Source organism: Canis lupus, chromosome 1 (assembly GCF_003254725.2).
Source record: "Canis lupus dingo isolate Sandy chromosome 1, ASM325472v2, whole genome shotgun sequence".
Lineage (NCBI taxonomy): Eukaryota > Metazoa > Chordata > Mammalia > Carnivora > Canidae > Canis > Canis lupus.
In genome coordinates, this window is record NC_064243.1 from 102491244 (window position 1) to 102508867 (window position 17624).

The 17624-nt window shown below is 54.3% G+C and overlaps 2 protein-coding genes across 3 annotated transcripts; one reads left to right on the plus strand and one right to left on the minus strand.

Moving 5' to 3' along the window:
- Nucleotides 1-9797: 9797 nt before the first annotated feature.
- Nucleotides 9798-12871, minus strand: RPL28 (ribosomal protein L28). Of its 2 annotated transcripts, none has more exons than XM_025423894.3 (5): nucleotides 12727-12871; nucleotides 12435-12523; nucleotides 12218-12341; nucleotides 10021-10139; nucleotides 9798-9932 (listed from the first exon to the last, which is right to left on the minus strand). In XM_025423894.3, the coding sequence occupies exons 2-5, from the start codon at nucleotides 12513-12515 to the stop codon at nucleotides 9843-9845; spliced, it is 414 nt and encodes a 137-aa protein (XP_025279679.1). In that variant the 5' UTR covers nucleotides 12516-12523; nucleotides 12727-12871; the 3' UTR covers nucleotides 9798-9842. The 2 variants fall into 2 exon arrangements, with proteins under 2 accessions (XP_025279679.1, XP_048963954.1); XM_049107997.1 differs by having other exon boundaries at nucleotides 12435-12520; nucleotides 12727-12809.
- A 1362-nt stretch (nucleotides 12872-14233) lies between these two features.
- On the plus strand, nucleotides 14234-17268 carry TMEM238 (transmembrane protein 238). Its single transcript, XM_025423893.3, has 2 exons — nucleotides 14234-15005; nucleotides 17144-17268. Exon 1 carries the CDS (start codon nucleotides 14471-14473, stop codon nucleotides 14996-14998), a length of 528 nt encoding a protein of 175 aa, XP_025279678.1. The 5' UTR covers nucleotides 14234-14470; the 3' UTR covers nucleotides 14999-15005; nucleotides 17144-17268.
- The last annotated feature ends 356 nt before the right edge of the window (nucleotides 17269-17624 follow it).

The following is a 17624-nucleotide window of genomic DNA, read 5'->3' on the forward strand; positions in this document are numbered from 1 at the left end:
CATTTGTAATTTGTACAGATGTTGCCAAATTGTTCCCCATGGGCTTTGTACCAGTTTACCCTGTCAGCAACGCAAGTGTGCCCATTCGCCTGTGCACTCACTAGCACTTTGAATTTTACCCAACATTTGCATTTTTCAGTCTGAGAGTTATGAAGTTTCTTAGAATCTTTAATAGGGGGATCCCTGGGTGGCGCAGCGGTTTGGCGCCTGCCTTTGGCCCAGGGCACGATCCTGGAGACCCGGAATCGAGTCCCACGTCGGGCTCCCGGTGCAGGGAGCCTGCTTCTCCTTCTGCCTGTGTCTCTGCCTCGCTCTCTCTCTCTCTCTCTCTGTGTCTTATGAATAAATAAATAAAATCTTTAAAAAAAAAAAAGAATCTTTAATAGGGGCAGCCCTGGTAGCACAGCGGTTAAGCACTGCCTGCAGCCCAGGGTGTAATCCTGGAGACCCGGGATGGAGTCCCATGTCAGGCTCCCTGCATGGAGACTGCTTCTCCCTCTGCCTGTGTCTCTGCCTCTCTGTCTCTCATGATAAATAAATAAAATCTTAAAAAAAAAAAAAGAATTTTTTAATAAGCAGGCACCTGAGTGGTTCAGTTGGTTAAGTGTCTGCCTTCAGCTTGGGTCATGCTCTCAGGGGCTCCCTGCTCAGCAGGAAGTCTGCTCCTTCTGCCCCTCCTCCCGACTTGTGCTCACTCTCTCTCAAACAAATAAATAAATAAGTAAATAAAGTCTTTTTATTTTATTTTTTTTTTAAAGATTTTATTTATTTATTCATGATAGTCACAGAGAGAGAGAGAGAGGCAGAGACACAGGCAGAGGAAGAAGCAGGCTCCATGCACAGGGAGCCCGACGTGGGATTCGATCCCGGGTCTCCAGGATCGCGCCCTGGGCCAAAGGCAGGCGCCAAACTGCTGTGCCACCCAGGGATCCCAAATAAAGTCTTTTTTAAAAAAATGTATAACAGGCTTTTTTTTTTTTAGAACAGTTCTGGATTTATGGAAAAATTATGAAGACAATACAGTATTCCCTCTAACTGCCTTTTCCCCATAAATACCGTAGATAGATGCTAAAACAAATATACTGGTTTTGCTGGAAGAGAGCCCAGGGCCAGGGGTGAACACACAGTAGGGACTGAGTCAGCACGCTGCTCAAACCCACATATACACATGGCAGGTAGATATTTGTGAACAGTTTCCAAGAAAAAGATAAACAGGGACACCTGGGTGGCTCAGTGGTTGAGTGTCTGCCTTCAGCTCAGGGCAGGATCCCAGAGTCCTGGGATAGAGTCCCACATCACGCTACCTTGGGGAGCCTCTTCTCCCTCTGCCTATGTCTGTGTCTCTTCTGAATAAATAAATAGAATCTTAAAAAAAAAAAAAAAAAAAAAAAGTCTTTTTCTAAGAAAATAAAACAAAACAAAACAAAAAAACAAAAAATAGGTTGCGGAACTAAGGGCTGGGATCCTGGAGCCCCTCTCCACCCGGGTACTCTCCTTCCATTTGCACATCTCCAAACCTCATGCACGAACCATTCTCATAACAAAAGACTTTACTTTTTTTTTTTTTTTAAGATTTATTTATTTATTCATGAGAGACAGGGAGAGAGCAGAGACATAGGCAGGGAGAGAAGAAGGCTCCATGCAGGGAGCCCAATGTGGGACTTGATCCCACGCCTCCAGGATCAGGCCCTGGGGGAAGGCAGATGCTCAGCTGCTGAGCCACCCAGGCGTCCCATCATAACAAAAGACTTTCAAAGAATAGATGATTTTATTCTAGCAAATGACAAGAGAAACAAAAGGAATGCAACATAATTGCTGGTCAGCCTGGATCAGAAATGCTGCAGAGAATGCCATCTCACACACACACACACACACACACACACACACAAAGTCCAAGGCTGTTCACAGAAGCGTGAAACCATGGGTTTATTGGGGTATATGGATTTAGCATAGATGTTCAAAGTGCTCTGGAAGATAAGGTATTAACACTCCTCCCAGGATGCCTGAGTGGCTCAGCTGTTTAAGCATCTCCCTTTGGCTCAGGGCGTGATCCTAGGGTCCTGGGATCGAATCCCACATCGGGCTCCCTGCATGGAGCCTGCTTCTCCTTCTGCCTCTCTATCTCTGTGTCTCTTATAAAAAAATAAATAATTAAAAACAAACAAACATAAAAAAATAAAAATAAAAAATAAAAACAAAGTGCTCTGGAAAACAGGAGCATCATTTTGCTTGCAGGCAAAGAGTTACAGACCTGGAAAGACATTTCTGATGGTTTGAGTCCATCTGGTCAAAATAACATTTTAGGGACACCTGGGTGGCTCAGCAGTTGAGTGTCTGCCTTCAGCTCAGGGTGTGATCCCGGGATCCGGGATCGAGTCCCACATCAGGCTCCTTGTGGGGAGCCTGCTTCTCCCTCTGCCTATGTCTCTGCCTCTCTGTGTGTGTCTCTCATAAATAAATAAATAAAATCTTTTTTTCTTAAGATTTTATTTATTTATTCATAGACACAGAGAGAGAGGGGCAGAGACACAGAGGGAGAAGCAGGCTCCATGCAGGGAGCCCGATGTGGGACTCGATCCCGGGTCTCCAGGATCACACCTCAGGCTGCAGGCGGCGCCAAACCGCTGCGCCACTGGGGCTGCCCAATAAACAAAATCTTAAAAGAAAATTTATTTGTTCATTCATTCATGCAATGAAATGGTGGGCCTGATCAAAATGTAAACAGAACTTGAGAAATTCCTCCACCCCTTCTGAAAATCCCCTAGACCAGCCTATAAAAAACCCAGCTGTAACCCACTTCGGGGTCCAAGTCCCTGCTCTCTGTGTCGGGTATACTTGGACCCAAGCTGGAGCTTGTAAATAAACCCTCGTGCGCCTGCATCCCTGTTGGCTCCTTGGTCGTTTCCTGGATTCGCAATCTTGGGCACAACATTTGGGGGCTCCTCCGGGATCCAAGAAACCTCCAGGACCCCACCCGGAGGGTTTCACGCGTGGTTAAGGCCGTGATCTTCAGGGACAAACCGGGCGGCCACTCTGACCAGGTGCCCAACATCCTGGTCTGGCAGGACATGATCAAGAATTCCTCTCCTTGGCTAAAACCATTTTTATCCCCCAAAGTGCACAACTCAACTGAAGGTAAGGAGAGACTCCAGGTCCACTGCCAGACTCTAGGGGCAGGTCTCCAGGCTGCCGCGCGCAAGCCTACCAATCTGGCCCAGGTATGGTTATGTAAGACAGGGTAAGGATGAGAGTCCAGCAGCCTTCTTAGAATACTAGGAGAGAAGAGCTGCAGGACTTATAGTAGCAAAAAGAGTCTAGCAACAAACCAAACTAAGTGATCGGCAGACCTGAAACCTAGCCAAGATCCTGCTGGCCACAACCATGGACGACCCACAGGAAAGACGGAGGCACCTCAAGAAGCTGGCTTCAAGGACAGGTAAGGAGGATGGCCCTGGTCCCCGTCGGGAGCACAAGCTGAACAAAAACCAATGTGCTTATTACAAAGAAGAGGGCCACTGGGTGAAAGGCTGTCTTAACAAAAGACCAAAGGCCCCTGCCAAGATCTTGGAGATGGAGGACCTGGACGACTAGGGGAGTCCGGGTTCGGCACCCCTCCCTGAGCCCAGGGTAACTCTGAGGGGAGGGACAACCTGTTGAATTCCTTGTGGACACTGGGGCACAACATTCGGTTTTATTACAACCCCAAGGGAAATTAGCAAACAAGACTTCATGGGTGCAAGTGGCCACAGGCACCAAATAGTACTCATGGACTACCCGAAGAACTGTGGATCTCGGCATGGGCCGGGTATTCCATTCCTTCATGGTCATCCCTGAGTGTCCCTACCTGTTGTTAGGTCAGGATTTGCTCACCAAGATGGGGGCACAAATTTGTTTCCACCCCAAAGGGGCAAAGTCCTAAACAAGGAGGGGCACCCTATTCAGGTGCTTGTCCTGAGTTTAGAAGATGGATATTGTCTCCACCAAACGCCGCCAGCCCCAATGACTGACATTGACAGTTGGCTGTGGGAATTTCCCCAAGCGTGGGCAGAAACTGGGGGAATTGGGCTGGCCCGGCACTGACCGGCCATATACATAGAACTAAAGCCGGGGGCAGACCCTGTCAAGGTCCGCCAATACCCCATGCCTCTCGTAGCGTGTAGGGGAATCACACCCCACATACGTCGACTACCGGACTCGGGCATACTGAGGCCTTGCCAATCGGCATGGAACACTCCCTTGCTGCCGGTTCAGAAACCGCACTCTAACAATAACAGGCCAGTCCAGGACTTAAGGGAAGTCAACCGGCAAGTAGAGGATATGCACCCTATGGTCCTAAACCCATACACCCTCCTCTATTTAAAAGATGCCTTTTTCAGCCTGCCTTTAGCATCCAAGAGCCAAGACCTCTTCGCCTTTGAATTGACGGACCCTGAGAAAGGCGTCAATGGCCAGCTCACCTGGACTCGACTACCACGAGGATTCAAAAATTCACCGACCATCTTCGATGAGACCTTACACGAAGACTTGGGTGAGTTCCATTCAGAGCACCCTCATCTGATATCCTGTTGGCAGCGGAGGACCAGGACACATGCCTGCGAAGCACCAGGGACTTGCTCCAAACCACAGCGGCTCTAGGATACCAGGCCTCAGCTAAAGCCCAGATCTGCAGAGCAGAGGTGAGCTACCTTGGGTACAAATTAAAGGATGGACAAAGATGGTTGATGGATGCACGGAAGGAAACCGTCTTAAGGATCCCACAGCCGCAAACTGTCCACCGGGATGGACAGAGGCATTTCCCACCAAACATGCAGCACTGACCGTGACCAAGAAACTGCTGGAAGACATCTTACCGAGGTATGGCTTTCCTGTTAAGACTGGATCAGACAGGGCAGCCCGGGTGGTGCAGCGGTTTAGCGCCACCTGCGGCCCAGGGCGTTATCTTGGAGACCCTGGATCGAGTTCCACGTCGGGATTTCTGCGTGGAGCCTGCTTCTCCCTCTGCCTGTGTCTCTGCCTCTCTCTCTGTGTCTCTATGAATAAATAAATAAAATCTTAAAAAAAAAAAAAAAAAGACTGGATCAGACAACGGCCTAGGATTCTTCTCTAAGGTAACACGGGGAGTGGCCCTAGTACTTGGGGCAGATTGGAAATTACATTGTGCATATAGGCCCCAGAGCTCAGGACAGGTAGAGAGGATGAACAGCACATTAAAGGAGACCTTAACTGAATTAGCCCTGGAGACTGGCGGGGACTGGGTGACTCTCCCCCCCTTAGCCCTATATAGGGTGAGGAACTCCCCATATAAGATGGGACTGACTCCCTACGAGGCCATGTTCGGTCTTCCTCCGCCTGTTATCCCCATTTAGCAGCAGGTCTCCAAGGTGAACAGCCTCTGGCATGTTGGAACGTGGAGAAGGGTTCCATGTGAACAGCATTTGAACATGGGTCAGTCAGTCCTGAGAGATGGGCGAGCGCCATTTGAAGGGACGGGCGATGGCCTCCATTGCCCTCAGTGGATCGAAAGGAAGTGGGGCTCAGATCCCCGAATCCGGAGTGGCGGAGATGGGCACCACAAGGCGTCCAGTGCAGTAACGCAACCAATCCCAGAGAAGCTGGCGGGAGCCCCGGGGAGAAGGGCAGGGCGCCCTGGCTCCCTCGGAGAGAGGGCCCGGACCTTGGAAGTGTCGCGGTTCCGGCGGCATCCGGGGAGCTCTTGCTGGCCCTTGAGAATCCCGGGGAGAGGGTGTAAATCTTGCCCCCCGCCATACCCATATCCAAACCTGAGGTGCTTGCTGAGTTTGGTCACCAACTCCTTTTCTCCCTCCAAATGTTACAACGAACTCATGAGCAGGTGTGGCCTAGGCTGAGGGCCCTCTACGAGACTGGGCCACCCCCGGGTCCCCATCGATACCGGCCGGGTGACTGGGTGTGCATGTGGAGATACAACACCAGACACTTCAACCCCGCTGGAAGGGACCCTACCTCGTGATCCTGACCACTCCCACTGCTCTCAAGGTCGGCGGGATTACTCCCTGGGTCCACTACACCCACCTCCGGCCAGCTGACCCACACGCTGTTCCCAAGGACTTTGTTCCAGAATGGAAAGGCCAACCGGACAAAGACAATCCCCTAAAGCTAAGACTGTGCCGTTCTCACTTACCCCACTAATGTTGCTTCCCCATTAGCCATTTAAAAATGTGCACCCAATTCAGCCTTGCTTTTAAAGTATTTTAAGAGTTTAAAAAAAAAAAAGGAAATGGTGGGTCTTTTCCCCAGATTTCTGCATACTGCATTTCAATTGGGTCAGGAAGTTGGGTCTTGTGCTGTGCTCATGTCACAGACAATGGAAAGAGAGCACAAGAAATTTGCGTAGCCAGGGATGGCACATGCAAGCTTATTTAAATATAGAGACCTCGTGCAGGTAGAAATATAATCCAAGCCAGCCCCTGCCGTGAGCAGAGCATGTCTCAGCCCCAAGTCCCTGGTGCTGAGTGACCTTGTGTGTGGCAGCTTCCAAGGGTGTGTGTTCTACACTCAGTTTTGAAACCATTCCCACTGGAGGCACAGCAGCACCGAAAACCACAATCTCTGCTTCATGGAGCCCTTGAAATGATTCCATTTCACATATGGGGTAACTGAGGCACCAAGAGCCTAGGTGACTCACCCAAATGCCCATAGCTAGGAGAGTTGGCCAAGCTGCCTTCACACAAAGGCTGCCTGAGTCCCAAGGCTGCCCTGGTCACTAGCCTGGTCAGGGGAGGTAGGTGGCAGGATGAGCGAGTGGGGTGGTCTGTCTCAGCTTGTCAACCCACTGTTTCTGAGATGTCAGTTGCCAGTCTTGGGGTTCCTTTGCATGTGAGTCACTTTTCTCTTGCTGCTTTCCAGATTTTCTGTGTCTTTGGCTTTCAGCATTATTACTATGATGTGTCTGGGTACTTGAGGTTTACTTTGTTTTGAGAGAGAATAGTGTGCAAGTGGAAGGTAGGAGTGGAGAGGGAGAGGATCCCAAGCAGGCTCCACACCCATCACGGAACATGAGTGGGGCTCGATCTCAAGACCCCCAGATCCTAAGCGGAGCCAAAATCAGGAGTCAGATGCTGAACTGACTGAGCCACCTAGACACCCCTGAGGTTTACTTTTTACCTCATTTTTATTTTCCTTGTTTACCTATTTTCCAATTTCCATGTGAACACACATCCCTTGTGAGAAAAAAGTTAGAATAGATGGGCCCCATGCAAATCACACCTCCCCAGTTTGTCTCATTTCTCAGAAGGGAGATGGGAAGCCAAGTCCTGGGGAGGGTACTGTGTCTGAGTGCACACAGCACAGCTCAGCAGCACAGCTCCTGCAGCAGAGACCCAGGGCAGAGAACTGCTCCCCACCTCCTCCCTTCTGGTTCTACCCCAGCAGCATCCACATCCCTGATGTGGCCTTCCCAGCCCAGCCACCCCTGATGAGACCCCTAAGCCCACGTCATAGACCAGGAGACTGAGGTCAGGAGAGGCCACACAAGGAGGGAGGACTCAAATGCTTATCCTGAAGATGCAGGAAACTAGCACAGCTCCCCTGGGCTGAGGGCTCCAAGGTGGTCGGGGAAACATGCCACCTGACCATGAACAGAGAAGTGGGTGAGCAAAAGAGCTCACAGTCGTGGGAGCCTCAGACCTCATGTCTTCAACAACCAGTATTTATTGAGCATCTTCAAATCCTGGGGCCCCAGGCCAAGTCCTGGCTCACCAGCACAGGGCACACTTACTAGATGGCCATTAGTGCTATGGACAAAAATAATCTCAGGGTAAAAAAAAAAAAATAATAATAATAATAATAATAAACCCAGGGTGGAGGAAGGGTTTCAATTTCTAATGGACCAGACAGTAAAGAACTCACTTTTAGGGGACATTGAGCAGGGTGAGGCTGCGTGTCTCACTGCTGGGAAACACCTTCCAGGGGAGGAATTCAAGTACAGATGCCCCAAGGCAGACCTGCCTAGTGGAGGGAGGTGATGTGGAGGCAGCTTTGGCCAGAGGCCTTTCACTGGGTGTGGATGGGAACTGTGGGAGGGCTCTGGTAGGGATGAGGCCCTAGGACTTAGTTCCATCTGGGCTGAGAGCAGACCCAAGTGGGGCAAGGGTAGAGGATACTGCAGGAGTCCAAGCAAGACAGAGGTTTCGACAGGAAAGGGTCACGTTCACACCTGAGGACCAAGGAAAGCTGCAGAGGGAGGCAGGAGCCTCTGGATATCTCCGTGTTGGGGCATGCAAAGGCAGTCTCCTGACCTGAAACGGGGCCTCTGGAAGATGCTCTTGGCCAGAGCTCTGGAGTGGGGACGGGGAGAGGTTTCAGGATGTGGTCTCCAGAACAGCACACAGTAGGTACACAGGAAACAGGTCAGGGTTCCAACAGGAGCCTCAGTGTCTACATCTGCAAAGTGGGAGGGACACCTGCTTTGTGAAGTATCTGGGGTAGCTGGAAAGGGAAATGACAAGTATGAACCTAAGCACTTACAGATCTGAATACAAAGTCCAGGTTCTAGGGCACCGGGCGGGGGGGCGGGGGGGGGGACTGTCCAGCACTTGCCTTTTGCTCTGGCCAGGATCTTGGGGTCCCAGAATCAAGCCCCACATCCAGTTCCTTGCTCTGTAGGGAACCTGCTTTTTCCTCTCTGCTTGTGTTCTAAGAACATCTTTAATAATGCCTAAGTCTGGTTTCCCACAGTACTTATCTCCTAGAGGACAGAACAGCACTGAGCACCTGCCATGTGCAAGCCCTCTTCTCAAGTCTTTGCTTTTGGGATGCGAGGGGCGGGGTGGGGTGGGGGTGCTCAGCTGTTTAGCTCCCTGCATGGAGCCTGCTTGTGTCTCCACCTCGCTGTCTCATGAATAAAATCTTAAAAAAAAAAAAAGCCTTTGCTTTCCTTAACCCACTGAATTCTGATGAGGCAGAGGTCCTCACTTGCCCACAGGTACACAGCTAGAGGCTGAGGCGAGGGCAGGATGGGGTGGGGGTAGTCTATGAGTCCTTCCCCAGGAGCCATCACCAGTAGTTCTAGAACAGTGGGAGGGAAGCAAGCAGAACTGGAGAACTCATTGTGGCCCCTCAGGATGAGAGACAAGGGTAGCCTGGGGAGGCCTATCCTGATGGGCTAGTGTGACTGGGGCCAAAAGCAGGGGTGCTCACACTCTGTCTAGCAGGGGGTGCAATGGGTGGCTGCCCAGGTTCCTGGCAAGGGACAGGTAGTTTAATGTCACTTGCAGCCATGGGCAGCCCAGGGACTGTGAGGACCCTGAAGCTGCACCTATGCCCAAGACCCACAGCTTCCACTTCACACAGGGAGAGGTGAATATGCTCCTGCCCTGCTTCCTGCCGTCAGGGGCCCACAGCCCAGGCCTTGAAGTCCTAGATGGTACCCTGACACCAACAGGAAGTAGGCTGACCATTGGCCTGGATCCTCAGCCCTTAGTGTCAGGCTCTAAATGGTCTTTCTTGAGCTGTCAAGTGTTGTTGAAGACCTAGGACTGTGAGGACTGCAGTGGACTTTACCTGGTCACATGCACTAATCTGCTGCATGAACAGACGTGCATGAACACCTCTGACGTGTTCAACATAAGAATGTGGACCACGCCCAGTCCTGGGGGCAGAAATGGTGGGACAGAGCTCCCCCAACCTAGACCTGACCCCTCCAGCCCCAACAGTGTGAATCATATGGTAACACGGGTGGGGGACCACGCTGGGACAGGCAGCACCCACATGAATGCATAGGGGCAGAGCCCCAGGGCCACAGCGAAGGGAGGCCCAAGCCAGATGGTTAACATCTTTATTGCTCTGGGTACAGGGGCAAGTGCTCAGGAGCTCTTGGTGGGGCGGGCCCGCTTCCTCTTCACCATCACAGGCTTCTGACTGCGCAGGATAGCACTGGCTCTGCGAATGGCAGCCTGGAAGGACAAAGAAAAGGCTCAGCACACATTCCCACACCGCTTCCTGAGAGCAGCTCCAGCCCCACTTGTCAGAAGCCCTGCTTACCATGCGCAGATCCGGACGGTACTTATTCTTGCGGATCATGTGCCTGATGCTACTGAGGGTGGCCCGGGCATTCTTGTTGATGGTAGTTCGCACATAGGAGGTAGCGGGTTTCCGCTGGCCTGGGGCAGGGGATGGGTTGGGAGCAGCAGGGGTCAGTGTGATGGTGCAGTGGTACATGGGGGACCTGAGCGCCCCACAGCCAGCCCTGTCCACCCAGCCTTGTACCAGTTCACTCTTCTGTGTCCCTGACACAAGTTCATAAAGTCACTTCAAAGCAGCCTGGGTGGCTCAGCGGTGGAGCGTCTGCCTTCTGTTCAGATCATGATCCTGGAATTTCAGGATCAAATCCCACATTGGGCTCCCTGTGGGGAAACCTGATTCTCCCTCCACCTATGTCTCTGCCTCTCTCATGAATAAACAAACAAAATCTTAAAAAAAAAATTTAAATTTAAAAAAAAGGGAGGGGGCGGGAATCCCTGGGTGGCTCAGTGGTTTAGCGCCTGCCTTTGGCCCAGGGCATGATCCTGGAGCCCCAGGATGGAGTCCCACATCGGGCTCCCAGCATGCAGCCTGCTTCTCCTTCCCCTGTGTCCCTGCCCTCCCCCTCTCTTTCTATGTCTATCATGAATAGATAAAATCTTTAAGAAATAAAAAATAGGGCAGCCCTGGTGGCGCAGCGGTTTAGCGCCGCCTGCAGCCCAGGGCGTGATCTGGAGACCCTGGATCGAGTCCCACGTCAGGCTCTCTGCATGGAGCCTGCTTCTCCCTCTGCTTGTGTCTCTGCCTCTCTATGAATAAATAAATAAAATCTTAAAAAAAAAAAAAGAAATAAAAAATAAAAAGGGAGGGGGGAGAGGAAAGCAAAACACTCTTGTCCAAGGTCACTGGCACACAGGCCACCTGCCTGCCTGACTCTAGGGCAGGAAGATGCTCACCCCACGCTGGTCAGGTTCGCAAGTACCTGTGAGACTGAAGCTCCAATCAAGCTGAGTCACAAGATGAGGCCAGGGTGAGCAAGAGCCCTGCAGCAAGCACCTGCCTGCCCATCCACAGGTGGAGTCTGGACCCCACTGCCTGTGGTTCAGAGGAAAGCACCCCTTCCTTGTGTGCAGAGCTGAGGGCCTCTGTCAGGATCTAAAGTAGAGCAGTCAACGAGGTCTTGGGGAGTGTCCTATGCCCCAAACAACAGATGTGGAAGGTGTTGCCCAAGAAACCAAGGACCCTTCACCACACCAGTGACTTTAAACAATGCCAGTTCCTGGGGCACCTGGGTGGCTCAGTGGTTCAGAGCGTGATCCTGGGATGGACTCCTGCATTGGGTTCCCTGCACAGAGCCTGCTTCTCCCTCTGCCTATGTCTCTGCCTCTCAGTGTCTCGTGAATACATAAAATCTTTAAAAAACAATGCCAGTTTCTGATAGTCCGGAAGAGACCACCCAACAACCTGACAGGGAAGTGAGGGCTTCAGGGCACAGAGCAGCAGCATGGGGTTCTCAGGAGCACAACAAGAACCCTGGATGCTCACTGGTGGGCTGAGAAAGAGTAACCCCCCTTCAGGGTGGGCAGGAGTCCAATCAAGAACCAGCATGCCACAGCCACTGCTGTCCCTGCCCTGGGCAGTAGGCTCCAAACCCAAACAGAAAACAGCCCTCAACAGAGTTCAGGAAAAACCTTGCTCCCATCTTTTAAAATACCCCAGCAAAGGGATGCCAGGCTGACTCTAGATGAACATTTGCCTTTGGCTCAGGTTGTGATCCCAGGGTCCTGGGATCGAGTGCCATATCGGCGCCCCCCAACAGGGAGCCTGCTTCTCCCTCTATATATCTCTGCCCTTCTCTCGTGAATAATGCTTTTAAAAATAAATAAATAGAAGACGTAAAATCTTAACCAAAAAACCACCCAGCAAAGAACAAAGGTGAGGAACTGTGATGCCTCTGGTCTACACAACACCTGCCTCTGAAGCTCTCCAGTCCCCCTGACCCTCTGTCACACGAAAAGCCTGTCCAGTAGGAGTGGGACGCTCGGGACGTCTCCGAATGCACTCGGCGGCTGAGGGGTCAAACTACTGCAGCGCTGCACGGATACCTAGCCTGCTTCAAGCACTTTGCCGCGCTAGGTCGCGCCGTCCAGCCCCTGAGCACCCCTCCCCCTGGGGTGGACCGCCGCCCGATCCCAGCCCCGCCCCGCCGGGGGCTCACCTGATCTCCGCTTCAGGACCACCACCACACCCTTGCCGTCGGCCGCCGGCTCCACGCCCACAGTCTTGCGGTGAATCAGACCGTTGTAGCGGAAGGAGTTGCGAGCTTTCAGGTTGTTGGGCTCCTGGGAAGGGAAGGGGGCGCAGCGAGGCCGTGAGGCGGGAAGGACCCCGGCGATGGCGGCGGTTGCCTCCCCGCGCCCGGGCGCCCCGCTTACCGTGCTGTACGTCTGCTTGTTCCTCTTGATCAGGAAGCTGGAGCAGTTCCGCACGACCATCCACTGCAGGTGAGCGGACATGGCGGCTGCTGCGGGGAGAGAGAGCAGGGGAGGGCGTCAGAGGCGAGCCGCGGGCCGGGGCTGGGCCCCGGACGAGGGGAGAACACGAGATGCCGCGGCGAGCTCCGGCGGTGGGGACGGGGGGGCGCAGCGCCAGAGGCCAGGCAAGGGCCGGCAGAGGCCGCGGGCAAGCGTCGCAACCACGCGGGAAGACGGAGGACCGCGCGCTCACCTCCTTTCCTTACGGCAGCGAGAGACGGAAAGAGGCAAGTAGAAGACCCGGCGACGCCTTTAATTCCAAACGCATTTCCGCTTCCTCTGTGGGCACGCGCTTGCCCTCGCCTGTCCCCGCCTCCTCCCTTCCGCCTCCGAGGCGGCTCGGTAACGTTCGGCCACTTGCGCCGCCTCGTCGCCAACCGTTCGGAGAGTTCCGGACTTCTTCGGCTGGTGACCCGAGGGCGTGTTCTCGGAGCCTGAGCGCCACTGTTCCGAGGGTCCTTCGTGTGTTTTCGGAACTCCAGCGCTGGATTTCCGAGTGGGTCCAGTTCGAGAGGCCCGAAGTCCCTTTCCACAAGGGTTTCTCTCCAGGATTGCTCACCAGCGCTGAGCACAGGATAGGCACTCAATAAACATTCATTTTATGAATAAACGTGAGAATCCGTGAATTACTTAAGGCTAGCTCCAGGGTCTTTGGATACTTCCGGTCTTCTTCGTAAGCTCTCGGCTATTTCCGATGGAGGCACGGAGGCCCGATCGGGCATTTTCGGAACTCTCCGGAAAGGCTCTTTCGCGGGCTTACCGCCTTCTCTTATTGGCGCAAGCCCTTTCGGGTCTGTTCGGAAACACTCGGCTTTTATCGGCCACATTCGGAATTCCGTGGCTAATCCCCGCTGACCTCTCGGGTTGCCCTCCCCGCGATGCTCTCAAACGCTTTAGAATCTAGAGAGATTCCCGCGGGACGGAATCTTTTCGCCGACTGTCACCCCGGGAGGGCGTAGATTACCTCTAAGGGCGAGTCGTTTGCAGGAGAAGAGATTTGCATGGGGAAGTTGTTGGTTCCTTCAGAGGGTCCTACCTGTTGGCCTCTCCCGGCCCTCCCCGTCCAGTGTGCCTGCTGTGGCACCCCTTAAACTTATGGAAGTTTCTTTTCTGTGGTCGCGGCCCTCTTCGGGGGCGGGAGCCCTGCCTGACATACCTCGGGATCTCCGGCCTCGCCAACACGGGGCTCAAGGAACAGTGGCTTTATGTTGCCCCCCCCCCCCGCGCCAACCCCCAGTGCACCTTGATCTGTGGTAGTGTCGGGGTCCCCGTCTGGCTTCGTTCCCAGAGAGCCCCAATGGTGCAGAGGCACTAGGAGAAGTGCAGGGTACTGCCCTGCTGCCCCCTGTAGAGCACCCACATCTGGAGGTGGTGCACAGTGCAGGAAGGACCATCCACTCCATGCCTCTCATGCAGCCGCACGGGCCGCCCCACGGCACAGGCAAAGAGGGGGAGAAGGCTCAGCTCCCAGGAGTCCCATGCTTCCTCTGCCTGCTGATTCTTTGGGTCCCGGGACTTCTTGAGGTCCAAGAGCCTCGTCGGATTCTTGTTTTTGACCCCACCTGTCCCCTCTGTGGGGTCTGGTACATACGGGGCCCCTGAAGGTAGGCACTAGGCAGAGATAGCCTCCTGCTGGACGCCCCACGCTACCTCCATTCGGACACCCTGAATTCTGAACATGTTCCTTAGCCTCCTTCGGGTGCATAAGGCCCCTCCCACCCTGATCAGTGAGGCTGGCAGCCCTCAGCATAGGCCTCTGAGGGCCAGGACGTGCCCAGAAACCAGGGTCAGGGCACCCCCAGGTCGGGCCCGTCTGCCCCCCAGCGTGGTCAGGTGACCAGGCGGGCGCCCGGCACACCTGGCGCCGTCCCTTGACCCCGCCCCGGGCCGCACCCCAGAACTCTCTCCGAGAGAGCCAGCGCGGCGGAGCAAGGGCCATGGCGGCGGCGCCGGCGGTGGGCGCCCCGCAGGGGTCCCCGCCGGGTGCACAGTCCCCACCGGCTGGCGCGCCGGTGCCCGCGTCCGGTCTGGGCCGCTGCCGGATGGCGCTGCTGATGGCCGTGGCGCTGGACGTGGCGGGCATGGCGGCGCTGCTGACCGGCGTGTTCGCGCAGCTGCAGGTGCGCGGCCGCGACTTCGGCGACCTGCTCATCTACTCTGGCGCGCTGCTCGTCTTCCTGAGCCTGCTCGGCTGGATCCTCTGGTACACCGGCAACATCGAGATCTCGCGCCAGGAGCTCGAGCGCGACTATGGCCTGCGGCCCTCGGCGCTGGCCCGCCTGGCGCGCAAGCTCTCCCGCCGCTGGTCTGCGCCGGCCTCCGGCCCGCGCGCCGCACCCGGCTCCCAGGGAACGCGCCGAGCAGCCCGCGCGCCCCCGCCGCCCGCCGCCGGCTCCCGCCGCGTACGCCTGCAGCTAGCTACGCTCGAGGCGGGGCCGGGGGCGGCGGGCGCGGGCCCCGAGTGAGTCGGAGGTGAGGGATGGGGCCGCAGGGAGAGCAGCAGACAGCTGGACGACCGGACGGGGGTGCGGCGGGGGCAGCTGGAGAGACAGGGAGAGACAGGGGAGACAGCTGGAGAGATAAGAGGGAGAGCCGGAGAGACAGCGGGGAAAGCCAGAGCCCGGGACAGGAGGCATGAGCGCAGCCTCTGAGGAGAGACCTTGTCCCCAGATGAAGCCTAGAGCCACGATCCGCTCTCCCCCACACTAGGAGACCCTACTTTGCACTCCAGCCCACTTAATCCTCATAGAGTAACTGGGTCTCCGAGTCACTGCCGGTACCATCCCCATTCCAGTGGAGGACAGGAAGGTCCAGAAAGGTGCCACCTCTTGCCCAAGGGCACACAGCTGGGATGCTTCTAAAAGAGAGAGGGAATGCAAATGCCAGGAGTGTGAAAGCAGAGAAGGTTCTGCTGCTCATCCCTTCCCTTTTCTATCTCCCCTCTGTCTTCTGTCCCCTTTTGTAAACACCTTTGCTCAGACACCTGCTGTTTCTCCCTGTGGCTTTCTGCTTAAACCTCAGCCTCTCACTGCAAGCCCTGCACGTTTCAGCCCATCTCCCTTCTTTGCAGCTATGATGGCATCGCTCAGTCCTCAGACAGCCAGGCTCTCCTGTCAGTTGTCCTCCATGCATGCTCTCCCCTGCAGCAGGAGTGCCCCGGGGCCGTCTGTCCTCCACACAGAAAACATCCCGTGTGTCCGTTAAGATCCAACTCAACTTTGCTGCCTTTCTCTGGGTCTTCCTTTGTCTGAGGTTCCCTGTTATTGCTTGTGATGTGTCTTGTGAGTGTGTGCTGGTACGGTCTCCTGCTCAACAGGGAGCATCCTGATACTAAGGCCTGTGTCTCTGGTGTCTTCATTCTTAGCATTGCCCAGCAAAAAGTAGGCTCAGGAAATCAGAGGCAGGTGATTGGGTCTGTGGGTGGCTGCGTGGATGGATGGGTGGATGGTTTGATGGGTGGTTGGATTGGTGGATAGATGGATATAGTTAGACTGATGAATTGGTAGGATTCACCAGAATTGGTTTGGGCAGATAGGAAGATGAGAGAATGGATGGGTTGGCCAGTGGATGGATAAAGAAGTGGAACAGTGAATGGATGAGTGACTGAATCAGTTTCTGAGAAGGGAGATCTGCAGGGGTTCCTGGGTGGCTCAGTGGTTGAGTGTCTGCCTTTGGCTCAGGGCATGATCCTGGGGTCCTGGGATCGAGTTCTGCATCGGGCTACCTCTGCTTCTCCCTCTGCCTCTGTGTGTCTCTCATGAATAAATAAAATCTTTTTTTAAAAGAGTGGGGGTGGTGAGTTCCACAAAAGAATTAAATCCCGATGTGCTTAGACCTCTGCATGTGACGAACTTAACTCTTCGGTGCATCCAGAACAGTACTAGTTAGAGACCCTTCTTTGTGAGAACTGAGGATGTAGTCACTCCAATCACCTGCTGTGTTCTGTAGTTCAGAGGAGGAGCCAAATCTAAGAAAAGACGTAAGCATGGGTGAGGAGGCATCAGCTCGGACAGAACTTGGCCTATAATAAAGAATCGCTCACCAGCGGCGAGAATCCTTCACCTTGCCCAGTAGTCTAACGTCACTGGCTGGGTCTCCTGCTGGAACCACCTGCCAGAACCATGGTCCTAAGTGACTGGAGTGGCAGCCCCTCTTCCAAGGAAGACAGACCTGTTCAAACACAGGACTCCCTAGTGGGCGAGGTGCTTCCAGCACACAGAGGACAGAGAGCCTCAATTTTAACACAAGGACCTGAAGATTCTGGCTCTGGGACCAGAATAAGTTGAGTAGACAGAGCCACCAGCAGCAGCCATTCTTTATCCCCTCATTTTTTTTCTCTGTCTCTGTGTGTCCCTGTGTCTCCATCTGTCCCTTTACATGTCTATGTCTCCTGACATTCCTGTCTCTCCTCCAGCCTGTAGCCCTGGACTCTGGCGAGCCACACAAGCTGCGGCAGGTGGGGGCGTGGAGGGATGGAGGAGCAATCAAGCAGGTGTACCAGTCAGCGAGGGAGGGGCTCCCCCTGCCCCTTAGGCCACTGGGTGCTAGGCCCCAGGAATGTATGAATCCTGAGCCCCCAACAGTCACTAATACCACCCTTCCTCCTGCAGACGACCACACGGCCCCACGTGTCAGGACGGGACTGCGATGTTCAGCTGTGCCCCACATCACTTGGCCTCCGGGATGCCTAGCTGTCCTCCTCTCTCCTTCCCTGGATAAATGGCTCTGCCTCCTAGCTCTGTGTGTCTATCTGGGAGAGGGGACAGTACTGGGGCCAGGCCACATACTCACAAAGGGGCCACCCATGCCCTAGGAGACCTTGGGGCCCAGCCTCACACTGGTCCCTCACAAGAAAGCGGCCAGGATCTTGAGCCCATACCCACCCACCCCCCCAGTCCAAATCTTCTCAGCCCAGGCCCCTCTGTTGGTGCGGGGGTCCTCCAAGAAGCAGACAGAGGGACAAATTAGGGACAAAAAAAATAAACATGCTTATTGGGAGGAAATATTTAAAAAAAAAAGATTTATTTCAGAGGGGAAGGGTCCGAGGGGGAGGAAGAGGGAGGATCTCAAACAGGCTCCCTGCCTGCCCAG